Source organism: Magallana gigas, chromosome 3, assembly GCF_963853765.1.
Source record: "Magallana gigas chromosome 3, xbMagGiga1.1, whole genome shotgun sequence".
Lineage (NCBI taxonomy): Eukaryota > Metazoa > Mollusca > Bivalvia > Ostreida > Ostreidae > Magallana > Magallana gigas.
The window spans coordinates 5,678,604-5,698,028 of NC_088855.1; the positions used below are offsets into that span (position 1 = coordinate 5,678,604).

General features: G+C 33.4%; 3 protein-coding genes across 8 annotated transcripts in view; 2 read left to right on the top strand and 1 right to left on the bottom strand.

Annotated features, from left to right (window-relative positions):
- Window positions 1-120: 120 nt before the first annotated feature.
- On the bottom strand, window positions 121-6,645 carry LOC105343583 (transcription factor E2F5). The gene is made up of 10 exons (XM_011450994.4): window positions 6,493-6,645; window positions 4,292-4,401; window positions 4,055-4,090; window positions 3,755-3,916; window positions 2,530-2,638; window positions 2,206-2,397; window positions 1,987-2,101; window positions 1,795-1,884; window positions 1,661-1,708; window positions 121-1,571 (listed from the first exon to the last, which is right to left on the bottom strand). The coding sequence occupies exons 1-10, from the start codon at window positions 6,604-6,606 to the stop codon at window positions 1,453-1,455; spliced, it is 1,095 nt and encodes a 364-aa protein (XP_011449296.2). The 5' UTR covers window positions 6,607-6,645; the 3' UTR covers window positions 121-1,452.
- Window positions 6,646-6,783: 138 nt separating this feature from the next.
- Window positions 6,784-9,172, top strand: LOC105343584 (BTB/POZ domain-containing protein 17). Of its 2 annotated transcripts, none has more exons than XM_011450995.4 (2): window positions 6,784-6,957; window positions 7,190-9,172. In XM_011450995.4, exon 2 carries the CDS (start codon window positions 7,213-7,215, stop codon window positions 8,731-8,733), a length of 1,521 nt encoding a protein of 506 aa, XP_011449297.2. In that variant the 5' UTR covers window positions 6,784-6,957; window positions 7,190-7,212; the 3' UTR covers window positions 8,734-9,172. The 2 variants fall into 2 exon arrangements, with proteins under 2 accessions (XP_011449297.2, XP_019929035.2); XM_020073476.3 differs by having other exon boundaries at window positions 6,784-6,913.
- Window positions 9,173-14,849: 5,677 nt separating this feature from the next.
- The window catches only part of LOC105343585 (beta-hexosaminidase subunit alpha), a 32,551-nt gene continuing 27,975 nt past the window's right edge, over window positions 14,850-19,425 (top strand). For 3 of the 5 annotated variants that reach the window (XM_034483305.2, XM_011450998.4, XM_034483312.2), the window contains exon 1: window positions 14,850-14,943. The gene's annotated coding sequence lies outside the window, so the exon portion shown is untranslated. Of the gene's footprint in view, window positions 14,944-18,113; window positions 18,144-19,425 lie in introns of those variants that run through there. The other 2 variants (XM_034483310.2, XM_034483317.2) reach the window with 1 other exon arrangement.

The following is a 19,425-nucleotide window of genomic DNA, read 5'->3' on the forward strand; positions in this document are numbered from 1 at the left end:
AATTATGCAAACCCCGCTTGCACCCCAACAATACGTAATTTGGACTGTATAGTACAAAACCGATTCGTAAATAAAAATACATGTATTTATGTCATTTTTTGAAAGAAATTACAAAATATCTCACGTTCATCCTATCACAGTTTATTTTAATGTGTAAATTCAAGGTTTTTTTGTTATAAAGTATATTTGTTTTTGGGTGATACAGAGACATTTTCAAGACAAATGAAAATAAACTTTCTGCAAGACAATTCTTAACATAAATGTCAAACAACAAAGTTTTAAGACAACTGAACACAAAGAACTCCTTCAAATTCATGTATTACAACATACATACATACAAACTCCTCAACCTCAGTGTAGTTAGAGGTTTTTAATTACCATGCTGTTACAATCAATAAGGAGTTTAGTCACTTGAACTCAATCATAGACTTGCGGTCACGATTGTATAAAGCTTAAAGTAACAATACAAAAATACCAGATTTTTCAACACTAACAATTCAAAATGCAGGTAACAAAATTTTTAAAAAAATATATAACAACTAAATGACCACTTCAATACTATGTGTATATATACAGAGATAAACTAACCCTCATGCAGATACACTTAATTGTTGTTAGAAGTAACTGAAGCATAACAAATTCATGGAAGTCTTTAACTTACTGACCATCTTATTGATATAATTCTATTCACCGATTTTTTCTGCTTCAGACATATCACTTTCTTCTATTAAGAGTTTATCTAAAAAATTCCTAATGTTTGGCCATTAGCTACTAAGCTATGAAGTCTCCCTTTGTACATTTTCAGGAAATACATAAAAATATGGATATTACTAAAAACAAAGTACATGGTTTTTTTCACTACCATAGACATATACACACCCTATTTTATTGAACCTGGTATTAAGTTGGTATATTTAATTTACAGAAATTGTGATTATAAAAAAATAAAATGTAATTAATAATACTTAATGTGCCCAGTATTAGTATTTAAGGCTAAGCATTGAATGAGTTTAGATATTTTCTTTGAATTAAAGGTTTTCTTTTCGCAAATAATTTAAAATGTTTTGTGTCATCATAGCACTACCACTACACTAGGAAATGTCAGTAGTTTTTTTTGTGTGGAAAAGCACTTTCATCAAATTGAACATTGTTCTCTTTATAAATATAATGTTTATAAACAGTGTGCTCAAGGGATTACACTAGCATGTACATAGCATTTTACATTGATATTTATACATGAGGGCAATTCTCTGACTGAGCCAACAGTTTCTGATGGCAGCACTAGTCATTGGATCCGATCACCCAGCCACATCAGGTCTGTGTGAAGCTGTTGTGATCGACTATCAACATTGTTCTCTAGGTGAGATCTGCCAAACAATTTTCAACAGTCTCGACAACGACACTGGTCCCTGTTAGAGGCACGTGAGGTAGGAGGGAATCGCTGTAGAGTGCTCAGTAATTGGTCAGTAAAGGGACATCAAAAAGGTCGCACGCCCCCTCCGAGTCATCCAGATTGAAATAATAGTCTCTGTCGGAAGGGGGTGGACTTAATCGAAGTAAGGGAGCAAAAGCTGAAAATGAAAATACTGCATTAGAAACTGTCCAAGTATAATACTTGTAAAAATCAATGAACTATACATCTTATAATACATCCTCTTACCCTCGGAAGACATCAATTCCTCTATTAAATCTCCTTCACTTGGTATTTCTAAGACAAAAAATTCAGAGATGAAAATAATACATATTCAGTCAATAAACACTTGATCAAATATATTTGATGAAAACCAAACTTACCAAGGCCTGTATGACGAGGGTCATTGGGGTCAAACAATATGTCACTGGGAAGAGAATCGAGACTGGCTTGAGCATCAGATGTGGAAGGAACTACAAAAATCAATCATAATACTCTCAGTAAGTCTGCCGATCCTTAGTAAGTAATAAAAACCCTGAATTATCACACAGTGAACTGTATCATGAACTGCTTACATGATTGTGAAGATTGGCCTTGTTTCCGTGGTGATGACCTCGTTGACATGCGGGTGGGAAATTCTACATCTGAGGATGGTTGTGACGGACGCAATGGAGATTTCTGAGGTGAGCGCTAGAAAGAAAACCTAGAACTCTTACCACATAAACTTTAATTTAATACTTAAACACATTCATTCTGTGTTTAGCTTCAGAATTCTCAAACACTTTAAGTCTTACTTTGATGGGTTTTGATTTGCCTGGTGCTTGGTTGGGATCGACATTCTGGTTCTCTAAGTCGTCATCTTTGGGGGGAGGCACCTGCACCACCACAGGACTGGTCTCCTCTGTGTCCTTGTTCACCAACAGAACATGGATGGGACCAGAGTGACTCTTCAGGTGCATCTGGTAGTTCTTCTTAAACCCTGGTCCCTGCATAAACAAACATCATCTTTAAATTCAAAACATTTCATCAAAACATAGGTTCCATCTAACAATTTTTCTCTTAAAATTCAAAACAATTCATCAAACGGATAACATACATCTTCAGTAGCGATCACTTACCACTTCAGGTATAGGTACCTCTAGCTGAGTACCTGATGGTGCTTGTATGGCTAAGAGAGTGTCTCCTCTAAAACTCCGACAAATGTCTTCATGTGTGACATAAGCTGCCCTAAAAAGATTTTTTGAGTTTTAATGCTGACAGCTGCTATTCCATAGCTGCCATTATGGCAAATTTTTCAAATTTCCTGATTGTACAAGAAATATTTAGTGATTAGGCCGAAAAAAAAAATATGTGTGTTTCCGGTTTCCCGACCAACCCTATTTTTTATGCGCCGACCCTGACACTTTTTATTTCAAATCCAGATTACCAACCGTAATTGGTTTAAACAATAGAGTGTTTACAAATCAGAGTTAAAAAAACACTTGTAATAATTCAATAGAAAACACCACTTATCAAAGCGTTTTAAAGATTTCTAAGTGCAGATTGACAGCATGGATGAAAGTTATCCTTGGTTATTTTTAGCTAAATTTCAATGCAATAAATAGTTTCATAGGGCAGTGATGTGTTATAAATAAATATAAAGATGTACAAGAAAAAAGCAGAGGCAAAGTTTTTTTTTATTTCTGGGTGTGGAGACTGCAGACATCGTAAGTCTTTGAATATAGACCCAACAATCATTCACATTATAAATATGATTTTAAAATGCTGCGGTTCAATTGCAAATGAAATTTTTTAAGTTAGTCTTAAACCATTCATTATGTATTCATTTTTTTTTTGATGAGTGAAAAGATTTAACTCTAAGGCTCTCGTCTGATCCACCAGAATTTCCTCTGTTTCTGAATTCAACGATATTAATGTTTACTGTTATGTCAGTTGACCAGGAAAATAGAACTAATATATAATATATTTGTGGCACCTGTAAAATACATTTTCTTATTGTATAGAAAAATCATATGCTAGGAAAGGGGCACACTTAAAAGCTCATTTAAAAAAAAAAAAAAAAAAAAAAAAAAAGAGCCGACCTACCTACCCTATTTTAAAATTTGATGAAATAGGAAACACACATATTTTTTTTTGGCCTTACTTCAAATTGAAGAAAAATTACTGCAAACACATTAAATATTAAATCTTCTTATATAAACAACAATTTTATGAGATACATGCACATGACAACTAAGAAAGATTTCATTAGGATATCATTAACTTACATTCTTACTTACTTACAATGAAACTGATTTGTCTAAGACATATCATTAGGATTTAAAGTTTGATAGAAAGTATTACTGTGTATTTGTGACTTCATCAGTGACGTTTTTAATACTCTGTTGAACCCAAGACTTGTGCAAGTCCAATTTCTTCTCTTGTTGCTCCAACTCCTCAATCTCATGTTTCAGGGCCAGTAATCTGTCTGAGATCTCCGAATTGTTGCCATTACCCTGATTAACCCTAAATAATATAAATACATTTGAATAAATATTATTTGTAAATATGCAAAAAAAAAAAGTAATTTATGTTGTTTTTCTGAAATAGGTTAAGAAACTTAGTTTGGTATCATATTGAACATTGAATTTTATTTTATCTTACCCATATTCTGTTTCTGAGTAATTTGCACTTGCACCTCTGTTAAAAAAATCCAAACAAAACATCTTTTACAAAAGCATAGAGAAGTTCAATTTCAACAATTTCTTTGAACATTTAAAGGATGTGTCAACGATTTCTTTGAACATTTTAAGGATGTGTCAACATGGCTAATTACGATTCCATTAAATTGAGTTTTGTTTTGAATTACTTAAAAAGTCTTAATATGAACATATCACTCACTTCCATTGAATGCTATTTTTAGATTTCTTCTCAATCAAACCAATCCCTTCCAAAACATTGGTGATGTCATAAATTCTTCTCTTCTGTCTGACAGCGAGTTGGTCTGCAGCCTTAAAGAAATGAAAATAACTGCATTTGATCATCTTATTCTATAATATCTTAATGAATGTAGTCCATTGATTGACTGTATGTAGAACTGTATCTTAATAGTAAATTAACAAACTATAGAGCTACAGTTCCATCCATAATAAAAACCGAATATTTATTGCACACATAAAGATGTGCATGGTTTTGGACTTATTAAACTTATTTAGGAATATCCTGTGTAGCAGGGGGTCTTTTTTTATGTGGTTACAATGGTTACAATGGTTACAGCTATATTCTATTGGTGACAAAAGGTAACAGAGGTGACAAGCCTTTTCCTGTTTAGCAGGGGGTCTTATTTTATTTGGTTACAATGGTAACAGCTATATTCTCTTTGTGACATAGGGTAACAGTGGTGACAGTCATTTGCATGATTTACAGGGGGTCTTTTTTAAATTGGTTACATTGGTAACATTGGTTACAATGGTTACCTAACCCTAACCCTAATCCTAACCCTTTTCCTAACCCTAATCCTAAACTAACCCTAACCCTAATCATAACCCTAACCCAAACATAACTCTGTCTTGTAACCAATGTTACCAGTAACCACTGTAACCTGTCACAAATACATCAAAGTTTGAAAATCATTCATAATTAAACATTGTCACCGATGTAACCAATGTTACTGGTTACAAATAGAAAGGGGTAAAAGTCAGGACTAATTTCTGGCCATATATGAAAAGTTCGAAAATATCATAGCTGAAGAATCGCCAAATGCCAATAGGTATTTAATTATTTATTAAATATCTATAGGTTAGAACATCATATAAGCAGGGAAATCTACAGTTGCATCACTTTTGATACTGACTTAGATGTATACTCGTATATCCAACACCGAATGCTGGAGAAAACGTACCCAGGAGAAAACGTACCCAATCTCTAGGGTACGTTTTCTCCAGGAGAAAACGTACCCAGGTACGTTTTCTCCAAGAGAAAACGTACCCTATGAAAATAATAAATAATGGTTTTCATGGATATTCTTAAATGAAACAAAATAAAATATACAATGAACATTTGTAGCATTTGTTGCTGTTGTTTTTAAATGCATAGTCACGTACTTAAATTATTAAGACAATAATTTGTAACATACACATACACGAAGATGGCCTGAGCAGTTTAATTAGTCGACAATTAATACACCTTAAACAAGACCGTTAAATAATTAGTTTTTTATTGCAATCTCATTTGGAGAACTAAATGATGAGTATCTCAAGAAGTCGATATCGTGTTATTTTTTTTTTTTTGCACTTTTTGAAAATCTATAAAACAAAGTTGCTTAATAAAACCAAGTTCACATGGAAACTACTACGAAATGTAACATTGAACAGTAAATTTGCTTCTGACGCCACTGACATGCTGCTCAGGTATTTAATTGGTTATCACTATAATTAAAATCAGGGGATCTCGCATGGAAAAACTAAAATCGGTAAGGCTAAGCTACCGATAAATGGATAATTAGAAGAAGTAGTCAGATAACACTTTATGACAGGTCATTATTAAATTCGTACTAAAATAAAAGTTGCTACAATTATTATAAAGATATTATTCATAAAATGAATATATTTCTATACATCTATGTATTGAAATATGCATTAAAGTAGCATTTGAAAATAATTTAATATGTCCAACCCCTTTAAAATTATAAAGTATTAAATTCATATATCTATAAAACTCCTACATTTCTGTATATCTATTATGCAAAATAGTATTTAAAACTATTAAGTAGTATAATTATGATTTTCATAGGGTACGTTTTCTCTTGGGTACGTTTTCTCCTGATACCCCAACACCCCCCCCCCCCCCATTCCAAACGGTCTGTCATTTTTTACATTTCAAAATAAAGCAACATACACTTTCCCTTCTCAAGCCCGAATACTTCAACTCGGTTCAAAATTTTAATATGCATTTAAAACAAATATCCCTCATCGACAGAAAAAGTCTAAAAGTCTTACTTCCAATATTTTGAATTTTGTAAACAAAGATTGAAAGAAAACATTTTTCAAGCATGCGTTTCATGGAGCGTAAAAGAATTTGCTGATATAAAAAAAACATCTTACAACTTTGAGGTCTAGAACCCCATCCTTTGCCTCCTGCAATAATGAAACAAATTTTGTAGTCAGCAACCCCAAGCTTTTCTCGTGCCGACTTGGCGTTGAGTTATCCATCGCCATTTCTGTGCAGTGGAATGCTGGGTAAGAACGCGTGCGTGAAACCAGGGTTGCTAAATAACGACCTAGCACCGGGACCTTATTAGCCCCGGATTTCATAACTCACCCGTATCTCAACGGTTTAATATAGATTGAATAATTTTTTTATCACAGTGTTTCAAATATATGTAAAGATAGTTAGGCAATTTTATGTTTTTAATATATTTATAAAAATAATGAAAATCATTGTGTACACATCCGGGAGTTTACAAACATGGATGCAACCAACACCAATGTAACTTAATTCGTGTCTTTGCTGACAACCAAAACAGTAAGGCAAATTAAATGCCATTCTAAATACACGAGTTTGAATCGGTAATTATCTATTGATTGTTAATCATTAATATATTGTGGCACCAGAGACATAAATAACATTGAATAACATAATGTTATTTATGTCTCTGGTGGCACTGAACGCCATCAGTGATAATCATATCCTGTATAATCAAAATGATATTATTATACATGCATACACCATGCAAATCAAAGAAGACATTGTAAAATATTTTACAAATAAATATTGTATGCCAAGATTTCAATATTTTAGAATGACAAGCAGTGCATGGGAGAATGGCCTCAAAGATGAGACGGCATGGGAGTACAGGAAAGGACTATGGACACCAGGTGGATAACTCAAACTCCACCATTAAAAAGCTTAGCATTCTCTACAGTGATCCAGAACTTAGTGATCTCCGACTCTGTATCGGGGAGAGAACTTTTCACGCCCATAAACTCATCCTTAGCATATCCAGTGATGTGTTCAAAACTATGTTAACATCTCCTACCTGGCCAGAAGCATACACTTCGGAGATATCACTGGAAGAGGAGCCAGAGTGTCAAGATGTCTTTGAGGACTTTCTACAGTATCTGTACACAGGGAAAATCCACCTGAATCAGACAAGTGTCCTTCCCACTCTCATCCTCGCCGACAAATACAACATTAACGATCTGTCAGATGTTTGCATCAATTACATGAGCTGCCACTATGTGGCACCACCTTCTCAATCGCGGGTAATCTCATGGTTGAAGTATGCAGTCATGTGTGACCATAAACACCTACAACAGGTCTGTGAGGATTACATCAAATGCAATTTTCAGTATGTCATGAATACTCCTGATTTTATGGGCATTTCTTCGGATATGCTGATTAAATTCCTGAAGTCTTCTAGCATCATTGTTGATGATGAGTACAAATTGTATGAGAGAGTCAAACAATGGTTTGCATCCTACAAAGAAATCAAATCAAATTCAAAGAAACATGATTATCAGCTTGAAGATATTGTACAAAATGTTGTGCCACTTATAAAATTCCCAATGATGATGCAGGAGAAATGTCAAGATTTATTTGACAGAGGGAATGCTTCTTGTATTATGGACATGCAGAGAGATCAATGGAAATTAAAAGTAGAAGAACAAATGCAGAATCATTCAAAGTCATCTTTTGATCAAACCAAAATGATAAACCAGTGCTACAAATCAAAATCAGACCATTCGACCAGCTCCCAAACCGATTTTTTTAGCAAATACACAGAACAGAAACCCAATTTGTCTTCTCCTACCAAACTTTCGCATCAGATAACGTATAAGCCTCGCATTTACACGGGGGATACATGGAGTACTGAGATTTGTGTGCCGGATATGAATTCGGTGACTCGGGGAGACGTTTTACGAGCATTTTTCTCCACCCCTATATCAGGGCCTGGAGGGGACGATATCTCCATGTGGGACTGGCATGTGGACTTTTATCCTCAAGGAGTCATATTTAAGCCTTGTCTGATGATCGGATTGTTTTGGAACTGTGAGATAGACGAGGTTGTTTATGAAACCGTTCGTTTGACTGTAACCTCTAACTCGTCCGAGTATCGCCGAGTCCAGATCAGTGCTTTGATTTATGGGCAGCAAGATGGGCATGAATATGTGGCCAAGTGTGTGACCAGAACCTGCTACTTTGACAGTGAGCACCCCTCTCACAATTTCAATGATCTCATGAGCCTCTCAGATCTCCTCCAAAAAACATCTCCTTACCTGCTGGGCAGAGATAATAATGCCTTGAAAATAAAAATTGTTATTCGACCTCTCATGTTCCTGTGAAATTCACTTTACAATGTATTTGTTATCAGAAGTGCTTTCCTTTTTTCAGAATAAGATTTTTAATTTGTGATATATCCTACTGTTGAAATTACAAAGTATGCATATCTTGTTTATCAATCTTTTTCATTTATGGACATTTTGTTTTTTTGGTTTTTTATAAAAATCAATTTAAACTGCTGTTTTAGTATGCATGTACTACATAGTGCCATGTTGTCAAAATCATGGTTTGTTAAAGATACATGAATGTTGAAAATTTTATTTTGTCTTTCAAGAATTAATATATATATATATAAAATGTTAGCTGATTCTGGAGTTGAATGTTGCATGTTAAGTGTACAATTTGATATAGCCTTTTATATAAGATGTTATTGTAATACCACATATGTGTGAAGAATTCTATTATCAAAATGAAAGTTATTAAAATAAAAATGGAACTCAAGTTAGAGAATGTTTGTCCATGTCTAGCTGCTCCGTTCCATGCCCAACCTGAGGATGGTACAGATTTAGCCACTACAAAATCATACTGTTAATCAAAGTGGCATGTGAAGACAGTTTCCTAAGACTATCCTTTGACTAATTTGATAACAAAATGAAGTAATGTCCTTTTGATTTTCTCTATTACATATGACAAATATCTTGCAGGATATTACTCAATGATATACATGTATTTGTATTCCATGTACCGGTGTCATATAATATTTTGATACCGCGAAATATTGAACCCGGGTTCAATATATTATGCGATATTATGAACCCGGGTTCAAAATATCGCTGCGATATATTGAACCCCCCTATAAAATATTGAACCCCGGGTTCAAAATATTATGGCCGTGATATTTTGAAACCCCCTCGAATTTTCATTGCTCTTGGAGAGGGGGTTCAAAATATTATGGCCGCGATATATTAAACCCCCTACTGTTTCCAATTCCTTTTGGAGAGGGAGTTCAAAATATTATGGCTGCGATATATTGAACCCCCTACCTATTTCCAATTACCATTGGAGAGGGGGTTCAAAATATTATCCATTGGAAATAGGTAGGGGGTTCAATATATCGCAGCCATAATATTTTGAACCCCCTCTCCGAAAGCAATGAAAATAGAGGGGGGGGGGGGGGGGTTAAAAATATCGCTGCCATAATATTTTGAACCTGGGTTCAATATTTTATGGGGGGGGTTCAATATATCGCAGCGATATTTTGAACCCGGGTTCAATATATCGCGGGGTTCAAAATATTATATGACACCGGTATACATTTTTCTACCAAGAAGATACGAAGGTACCGGTTTGATAGAATTTAACCATTTATGATGTGATACCGGTATTTAAATGATGATTAAACTGAATGCATTTGATTTTTATTGGGTCAAGATGTCAAATGTAGTCAGTATAGTAAGGTTAAGTGGGATTTTACTCAAAAGGGGCCAAGGTGGGCTAACAATTTTTACAAAGCCTATTGGTGAATGTTTAAAATAATGTGGAAAAAAATATTTTATGGAATTAAAGTGCAAGCAAACTGATGCATTAAGAAAAATCTATTGAATAGTTAAGTGGTTGGCTCAAATTTGGCAGTTGTTGCACAGGTGAGCTATGAGGCCCATGCGCCTCTTAACTTTTAATATGCAACTCACAGATTAGAAAACAACCAACTTATCAATTAAGAAATGTGCAATTCCCTTGTTTAACAGTTTGCCATTCCCTAAAACATTCAGAATTCTAATTAAATTGCCAACTCATTAAACACGCAAATAATAAATGCGTTATTGTATAAAAATTTCATCCTACAACACCGATCGTAATCATGCGTCTTGCAATAGAAAACTTAAATTTATATATAAAATTTTAACTCACTATATTTAAACAGTGCTGACATCGTAAGAAATGAAATTTTAAGAGGTTGATGGTCCACACTTCTCACCTGAGTAGGAAATGTTTGCTTCCTTTCTAAATTCTAAAACCGGGGTAGATTCCGAATGACGTTACAATTTGAAATAAATTTGCGATGTAAATTTTACATAAATATCAGGCTGTCTGTACGGAAGCATCACAGACTGTAGCGTTGTAGACGATGAGAAGATTTTGAGAACGAATTTTTCTATATATATATTTACACGTATCATCTGGGACCCGCTTTTGTCTGGATGGCAGTTTCAACAAAGAATTTATGTTGGAATTTCCGTGTGGCAAGAGAGTAAGATCACAAATAGTAGTAATGTATGCATGAAAAAAGGTTGCTGAATAGAACGTACATTATTTAAGATAAAGTAAGATGTGAAAACACTTAACTATTAACTGCCAAACCATGTTCATAATGGACTTGCAGATATAAAAATCAGAACAGACGGACGGACGAACAGGCAAACGCTGAGCAAACTGTGATCCATAAAGTTGAGCAGAGCTCGATCAGGCGAGCTAGAAAAACAACACTCCTATATTATAACCATGCAACTTTAGACATACAACAAGCAACTTGCCGATTTTAAACAATACAGCTTACTCTTTTAAGAGCGTATCTTATACTTAAAAAATAAATTCTGTTTACTACTACATGCAAATTTTACTACTTCCTGATTGAAAACAGCTGTATAAAATTGTTTTAAGAAACATGAAATTCCAGTTTCACTTAATAGGTGTCCGATTCGTTATTTCATCTCCCGGGGAATATCTAATCGGACTTTTGGCCAGCAAAGATGATGAAATTCATAACTAAAAATGCAATTTTCCAGTTTAAAAACAATGCATCTCGCTTATTAACAAAATATTTAAAGGCGATAAAATAAACAAATGCTTGATAAAAACAAACAACTGCTTGATTTAGAACGATCAAGAATCTTGAAGTAATAAAAGTCCATCAAAAGTCCATAAAAGTCCCAAAAGTTAATGCACAAAGAGTATTGCTAAAATCAGCCTCTACTATTTACGTTGTTGTATAACAAAGTAAATTGTATGGGCTGGCTTTAGTCAAACTGTGCACAATTAAGCATCTTTCTGTATCAAATTCTAAAATGGAGCAATTTAAAACCATTGAAGTCTCACGAGTAATTATCCCCCCTTTCTGTAATTTATTACTGTATTGTTTATGGAATAAATTAGCTAAAGTTTGAAGTATGTGAGTTTAGAGTCCACCACAGCAATGTTTTCATAATTGTTTGAAATTTTTCCACAAACTGTTTTGTATTTGTGAATGAGGAAGTTTTTCCATTTATACTGCGGGTACTATAGTATGATTAATGCAATGCTGGGTTTTTTTTCTTAAATCATCTGGGGAATTTCTGTAAATGCAAAATTTATTTAGGTAATCCTTAAATGTTCTGATTTTGGGTAAAAAAAAAATAAACTAATGAAAATCAAATCAAATTACATTGTTAAGTGAATAGAATTATTTGAATATATACAGACTCTTATGATGAACACTAGCACTGGATACTTTCAGAGGAAGGCGTTGCGACAGAGCCCCAACTCCAACCATTACCCCATACACCACCTATTTTAGGTCCAAATGAAATTTATTTGTAAAAAAAAAATTAATAAATAATAAAAAACAGGGAAAATACATCGTGATGTATGACAAGCTGAAGGAGGAATATTGTCAAATAAATAAGAAACATGTTTCTTGATTACGATAAATGATCACATTACAACGAGATATTAGACTCGAAAATACTAAACGATCTTATCATCTTAAAACGCTAATATTTATGGGCAAAATCTGTTTGAAAAAAAAATGGACAAAGGTATCATTGTTTCACTTCTCTTTAGCTCCAAATCAAACATAATCATGACGTTGGTTTACATCCATGCGTTCACCATTTACATGTTTTGGTTATGTTTTGGAGTCCATACGATTTCATGTAATATTTTGATATTGATTTATAAAAGTACATGTAAAGCGTGTTAAAAGGCAAATCAAACATGCAAACTTTGTTAACGGCAAAGGCAGTTTTTCAGCCCGTATAACATGTGTAGTTAACGAAACGACCCGCTTAACCACACCCATGTTCTATCTGACGGTTACTAGATCAATAACCACATTATTTTTAGGTTTTTTAATAACCTCAGTATTGACAGTACAAATAATTTTGCTTTAAAAAAAAATCTGCATTTTTATTGAAATAAGACTTAAAAGATTTTTTTTATCAAAACGAATCAAATTCATGACACATATATACTAATTTGTAGATGTAACTTCTATTTCAATTACCCCCCCCCCCCCCCCCCCCCAATAAGATATGTGTTTGGAATTTGATTTGATCGAGTAAGTTTAAATTATGGATTGTGATATTGGAATTTGATCGAGTAGGTTGAAATTATTTACTTTGATATAAGGATCGTTCCTGTCCATATTTTGTTTGACCAGAGCCAAGTCTCGAAAATGCATTTTTAATGATTTAGTTGTCGATATTTCTCCGAATATATAAATAACACATTTTATGACAAGTTAACGGATCTCGCTAATCATCAAGTCACATTTATGCCTTTAAGTGTTGCATGACTTTTCACCGAATGTCTTCCTGATTCAGAATAATCCCTTGCAGTGCAAGCACGTATATATGAATGCGTTAATCATTATGTTCAGTAAATTATGAATTTATATTTACATTTACGTGTACTTTCTTTCCTCCTATTAAATTGCATTGATTGATTTCAATGATATTTACGCATAACACAGAAGACCCAAGCACCGAATCTGGTACGTATGAATACAGTCTTAAGCTTCCTTCAATATTTCTCGAAGAACATGACTTACAGAATCGAAGTGAACCCTCTGAACCACTGTGCTACGCTGTTAGTGTACTATTTCGGGAACGAAACTATTTATAAAATATAAATAATGTGATAAACAGTACGTCACAATATAAAAGTGTCCCATACCACCTTATTAATTGTTTATGCCTATAAAATCTTATTTGAAATTATTGAATTGTTATTGCAGCGGGTAATAATTTTTTATATGCAACAGGCGCAACCATTAACTTCAAAAATGGTAATAAGAAAATTGTATTTTTGGATGTTACAGCATCCTTAAGTTAACTCGTATAAAGAATATAAACAAGCGCGTCGTATACTTGATCTGAACAGGGATATATACGCCCCTGATCTGAACTATAGTTTATCTTATAGCATACATTGTATCCACCTTTACATCCATTATGTTTTTCCGAAATATAATTGATTGTAATACATATAGAAATTGAAAAGTCGAACATCAACGCGATCCAGTAAAACGACCTGTCTGCGCATGAATATGATAGGCTTTCATCATTTACGTTTATAAGTAAGTAAGTGAGTAAGTTAGTAATTTATATTAGATGCTTTTCAACGATCTGCATGGCAAATTAAATGCTAATGTTAACGTCGTTCATAGATTTAATTTTTTGGACTCTGTGATTTGCTTGGATTTTTTCGTGATCTGTAATAATGAGCAAGAACTCCACCGACTTGCACGATGAGTGATTCAGAGATAGATGTGATACAGTGAAATGTTTTCTTTGGTGTTCATTGCAGAATTTTTGCCATGCCACTTACCAGCACACCAGCAAGATACCAAAGAAAACATTTTGTTGAGAAAAAAATGGCGCTGAGATATTAAGTCATATTGGCGGACATATACACAAATCGGAGACATCACAGTTCCACATGAGAAGAACACTTTGTGACAGTCGCTTTGTTGGACAAGTTTCTTTTTCTACCACTAAGTACTACCTATCACCATACACTAATGCCAAAGTGCTCCCATAGATATACATGTATATATTAATTAGCGCTTTACAGAAATCGAACTGCAGCACTAATAAATGGCATTGTAGCAATTTTTTCTTTGAGTTTCAGTTTAGGTACATTGAATATTATAATCATTACAATAATGCCTTGCTCTTGATTTCATCCGGACACCTCTAATATTCCCATGAGACATATATAACCATTTAACCAACCCTTTCTATGAAATGCCTCAAGTACTTTCGGGACTCTGATTTTAAATTTGGTCACTCTCCATTCCTGTGCTAAATTCACTGATCCAATAAAGCTGGGTTTAAAAAAAAGAAGACGTAAATTTTTAATGCATTGTTTGCCACCTGACAGACTTCGACCGATCCGGGGAAAATTATGTCATCCATATGAGTTTAAATTTCCACAGAGGGCGCCATCGATTCATGTTTACTTCCGGATTATGGGGCACTATCGAGACGATTAGACCAGGCGCAGGTATTGAGGTAAGACTCTTTTAGAGAGATACTTTAAGGTCAGTTTTGAATATTTATTAGATATTAATTGTACAATATGTATTTTGCTCATTGAATTTATCTAATGCGCCTAATTTGTAAATCCTCGCAATATTACACGCACACGGCACAGGAATGTTCATCTGCCAGTACTGTTATCTGTAGCAGAAACTTGTAATAATTGATGGAGCTGTATTCTATCCCTTTTTGTTTTTTGCATAGTATTTTAAGAATATATGTAGCCTATTTAAAAATAAATGTATTTTTCATTTTCATTCTTTCCAAATTCAAACTAGCATCTTAAAATTGACCTCCATAAACAAGTATGCAGTTATTCTTCAGTTTAACATTTCTTCTCTTTTTATTAATATTTTGTATTTACAAAATAAAACGAAAAGAATGTATTAATTTATGACAGAATTCACTTCTGTATTTACTGTTCAAGGTAGACTTTTGTAGGAAAAAAAGGGTTTGATTTTAGTATGTAAACAATAATTGTGTTTGGAGTATAAATGTATCCACTCCAGTAAGTGAAGACCAAACTCTATACAAAGAAGGAAGTTTCAATATATTAATTAAATATGCTATTAAAAACATGACAATCAAAGTATTGACTATGTATGTAAGAAAGCTCCAGAATCCCCAGTTCTGTCATGTACATGTCAAACTAAAACCAAATGTTATTTATAAAAAAATGAATGTTATTTATAAAGAAGTCAGTTTTCATTATTACTGATTTCTATATAAAAGAGTATTTATATTTGAAAATATGATTCCTTATATGAACCCATAGAAAAGCAAAAAGTTCATTTCTGTGTGAATTTCTAATGGGCCAAAAGAATGCCACAATGATCAGTGCACAAGCTTATGGATTGATGATTGGACATAAAAACATGGCTATGTACAATCTGAACAATTTACCTTTTACAAACATAAATATAAGTAATAAAACCTTCAGTCTTAGCAAGATTTAATCACATGACGAAGCAAGTTCATATCCTATTAAACATTTTAACTTTGCAAGTTTTCACCCTTTTTTCCCTCCATCAATGAAAGAGATACAATAATTGCATTTATAATTATAATTGCATATATAACTGTTAGATAAATGTGTCATACTATAATGCTTGTTTTATTACCAGGGTATTTTCTTTTTAAAAATATCTGTCAAACTTTAAAATCTTATCTGTCCAGAGTTTAAGAATTTCCTTTGCAACAAATTTTCATAATCTGATATTGCATAGGCTTACAGATGCTTGATAAATTGACTAGAGAATAATACACATGAAGTGTGACATGTTCACTGATTAGCCATCTGTGACACTATTTTAATTTTTGATCTATACATCTTGCCAATGTGAAAATAAGCTTTATTATATCTTATGATCATACAGGAAAAAGAAAACCAAGATATATTGACCAAGTGAAATGTTTATTCTTCATTGCACAAGATATTTTTGCCAAGAATGTAGAATTGCACATTTCTTGTTAACAGCTGTGTCCTTTATTTTGTGAAACGCAATTCTCAAGAAGTAACATAATGTATCTACCTAAAGGCAATATTGTTATTTTTTTAGTGATTGGAAAGTGATGAATTAGTATTAATCAAGATTATAATAATAATTTTCCAATAAATCCATTTTACGAAAAGCATATGATAGCATCTCAGAGGCAATCCAATCATTTCTATAGGTACTTTTGTATAATAGTAATGCTGTACTTTTCAAAAGTCTCAAAATTTGAAAGATATTGAAAATAAGCTAGAATTATAATTTCAGTAAACATATTAAAAGCTAAGGTTGGGTGGCAATGACAATAATATGTAGTTAAATAGAAAGGGGAGGGAGTCGGAGGCGACAAAGTTCGTTTGCCCTCAGACTGAAATGTCACACTTTCATTGGCTTAAACATGACACAAGACTGTCGGATATTTCTTTATGTCAGTCTGGTGAGAATTAATGTTCGGCAATATGGCCGACGCTTTGCCTGCTCATCTTTACATTTTGATTTTTAATACAGAAACTGGGATTTGTAAGTTCTAAAAATATTTGGAGTAGTTGCCCTTTGGAATTACTTTTGAATTAGAGTAGTTGCCCTTTGAATTGACGTTACATTGTTGTGTCCGGAGCAGCGTATAATGACAGTGTTGACTGTTGAGATTTGCTAAACCTCTGCGGAGACAAGGGAGAAAATGTAGCGGTTTAAAATTGAATGGCAACAAAACACTGTAAGTAAACAAGGGTGCATTTAGGATTTGCAAAGGGTATTTGAAAGGTGAAAATGATGATTTAGAAGAGTTTGATTGTGTAAAAATGGATGAGATGTAAGGCCACTTTTACATAGATTTGCATAGATTACTGCCTTTTCTGAAGAAATGTTTCACTTGAAAGTTCTTAGGAAAACAAAACACTTATAAGTTCACCTCACCATCTGTGAGATTGATCGAAGTCAGTCAGTAACAAACAGAATAAGTAATAATATGGTATGTCTTAACTACAATATAAACTATACAGGACCAAGAGTCAATATAGTATGAGAAGAAGAATCCTTGTCACAGTGACCCTTCAGAGAGAGAGAGAGAGAGAGAGAGAGAGAGAGGAGAGAGAGAGAGAGAATATAAAAGCAGAACATTTTCTGCTGAAGTGTCAAATTATTTTGATAAAAAGTCATCAATATATAGGATATGTGTCCGCATGCATGTATCAAGACCAGAGTTTATAGGTAAACCTCTTATCTCTGTGAATAGTTTTATACATAGACCTTCTTTCCTAACTCTGCTTTGACTGACAACACTGGCCTGTCAATGAGTGTAAGGCTATTAATTCAAATGTTATGCCTGACATTTTAAATTTAATATATGTAGGAAACACTTAGCATGTCTTAGAGTATTGATAAATGAAATTCTGAAAATTGCGTAACATTTGACATTCAATGTGAGTGGGGTGATCTGAAATTGATAGATGACCCCAAGGTTATCTCTCAGACTGTGGTTATTATTAGAGCTCTGAACATTTCAAAGTTCACACTAAACCTAAGAAGTAAAATACTGTTGTCCGAGTCAGTGAGTGTTCTGGGGGGACGGGGATGGCCATGTGAATACCAAGGGAGATAACTCTTTGATCCGATGTACAAAAACCAGCGAACTTTGTGTGTGTGTGTCAACCGAGGACACTGAGCTGTTAGAGAGACAAGGTCAGTTGTGATAGATTGACAGAGATCCTTCATGTGTACAATCAGTAGGTATAGACCAAGAACCAGATTGATCCTAGAGCAGTGATTGGTCAATTAGTTATTACTCTGTTACTTTCTTATTTCAACATGAATCCATTTCAGGTGATATGGAACACATTCCATGTTGTGACGTACTATTTATCGAAATAAACAATCAAATCAAGTGTTATTTAATAAATAGTTTTTTCCCCAAAATTTACACCTAACAGGGTAGCACAGTGGGAAAGAGAGTTCACTACGAAGTCATGAGTTCAAATCCTGCTGCGAATTTTTTAATTTTTACCTTTCCAAAAATTTTTAAAATGTAATTTTTGGTTAATTAAATATTGTAAAATTCTGAACCAGTGAAAGTATTTTAATTATAACAGTGGCATTGCTAGAACAAGAATGAGAAAAGACATATAACACGCCACTGTATAATGTACTTTAATCCACATTAATACTGACAGATGTCCGATACCATCTTAATCTTTTCCATGTAATAGTCAATGTAAATATGTTGTGTTTTACAATTGTCTTTGTAGTAAAGATTGAAGAATATTGTTAGATGTACAGGTGTGAAGGCTTACGTTTGTATGGTGATGGCTCCTACATTATAACATTGTGTTTGGTACAGGCTTATTTTCTTACTTTAATAGTCTTTTGTTTTACTACTGAAGTTAAAGTGCTTCAGGACGGAAATAGAAATATTCTGAATAATGTATTACATATGTATATGCATTAAAATTTTGAGTTTGTCAGTACTTATTAAACATTGGTTTTTAAAATACATAAGAAGTAAGAACAGTACATATACATGTATAGGTAAGTGGAACTGCATAACTATGTGATGAAAAATAATGTGTTTGTTCAGTCATAAAAATTTTAAGTTCTAAACAGTGTACATTGATTTATGTATTGTGTATTTATGTGAGTTTATTTGTCTGCACCTTTATATTAATGGACAGTTTGGCTGGTAGTCTTATGTTGTCGTGTCAGACAGTAATTACCTTCCAATCTGCTTGGTTCAGTTCTAGAGTGTATTACCTTATATGGATTCTGAGAAATGATTATGCAGATTGATAAGTGATGTACCGTTGGTAGTTTTCTCACTCATGTAAGCATCGCCAATATCTTTTTATGAATTGAATGTCAGATGTATAAAACTTGTTTATAAAACAGAGATTCTAGAGAGGAATTCATGAGTTTTTAAAAAGGTAACAAAGTGATTCGCTACCTGTAAAGATTTTGTGTATATGTTGAG

Bases quoted from the DNA above. Each gene is read 5' to 3' on its own strand.
- LOC105343583 (XM_011450994.4), bottom strand. From the start codon at position 6,606: ATGGCGATGGATAACTCAACGCCAAGTCGGCACGAGAAAAGCTTGGGG. The intron at 4,402-6,492 runs GTAAGATGTTTT...CATTTCTTTAAG, and splicing joins GGGTTCTAGACCTCAAAGTT to GCTGCAGACCAACTCGCTGT. The intron at 1,709-1,794 runs GTAAGTTTGGTT...TTTTTGTCTTAG, and splicing joins CCCTCGTCATACAGGCCTTG to AAATACCAAGTGAAGGAGAT.
- LOC105343584 (XM_011450995.4), top strand. From the start codon at position 7,213: ATGGCCTCAAAGATGAGACGGCATGGGAGTACAGGAAAGGACTATGGA.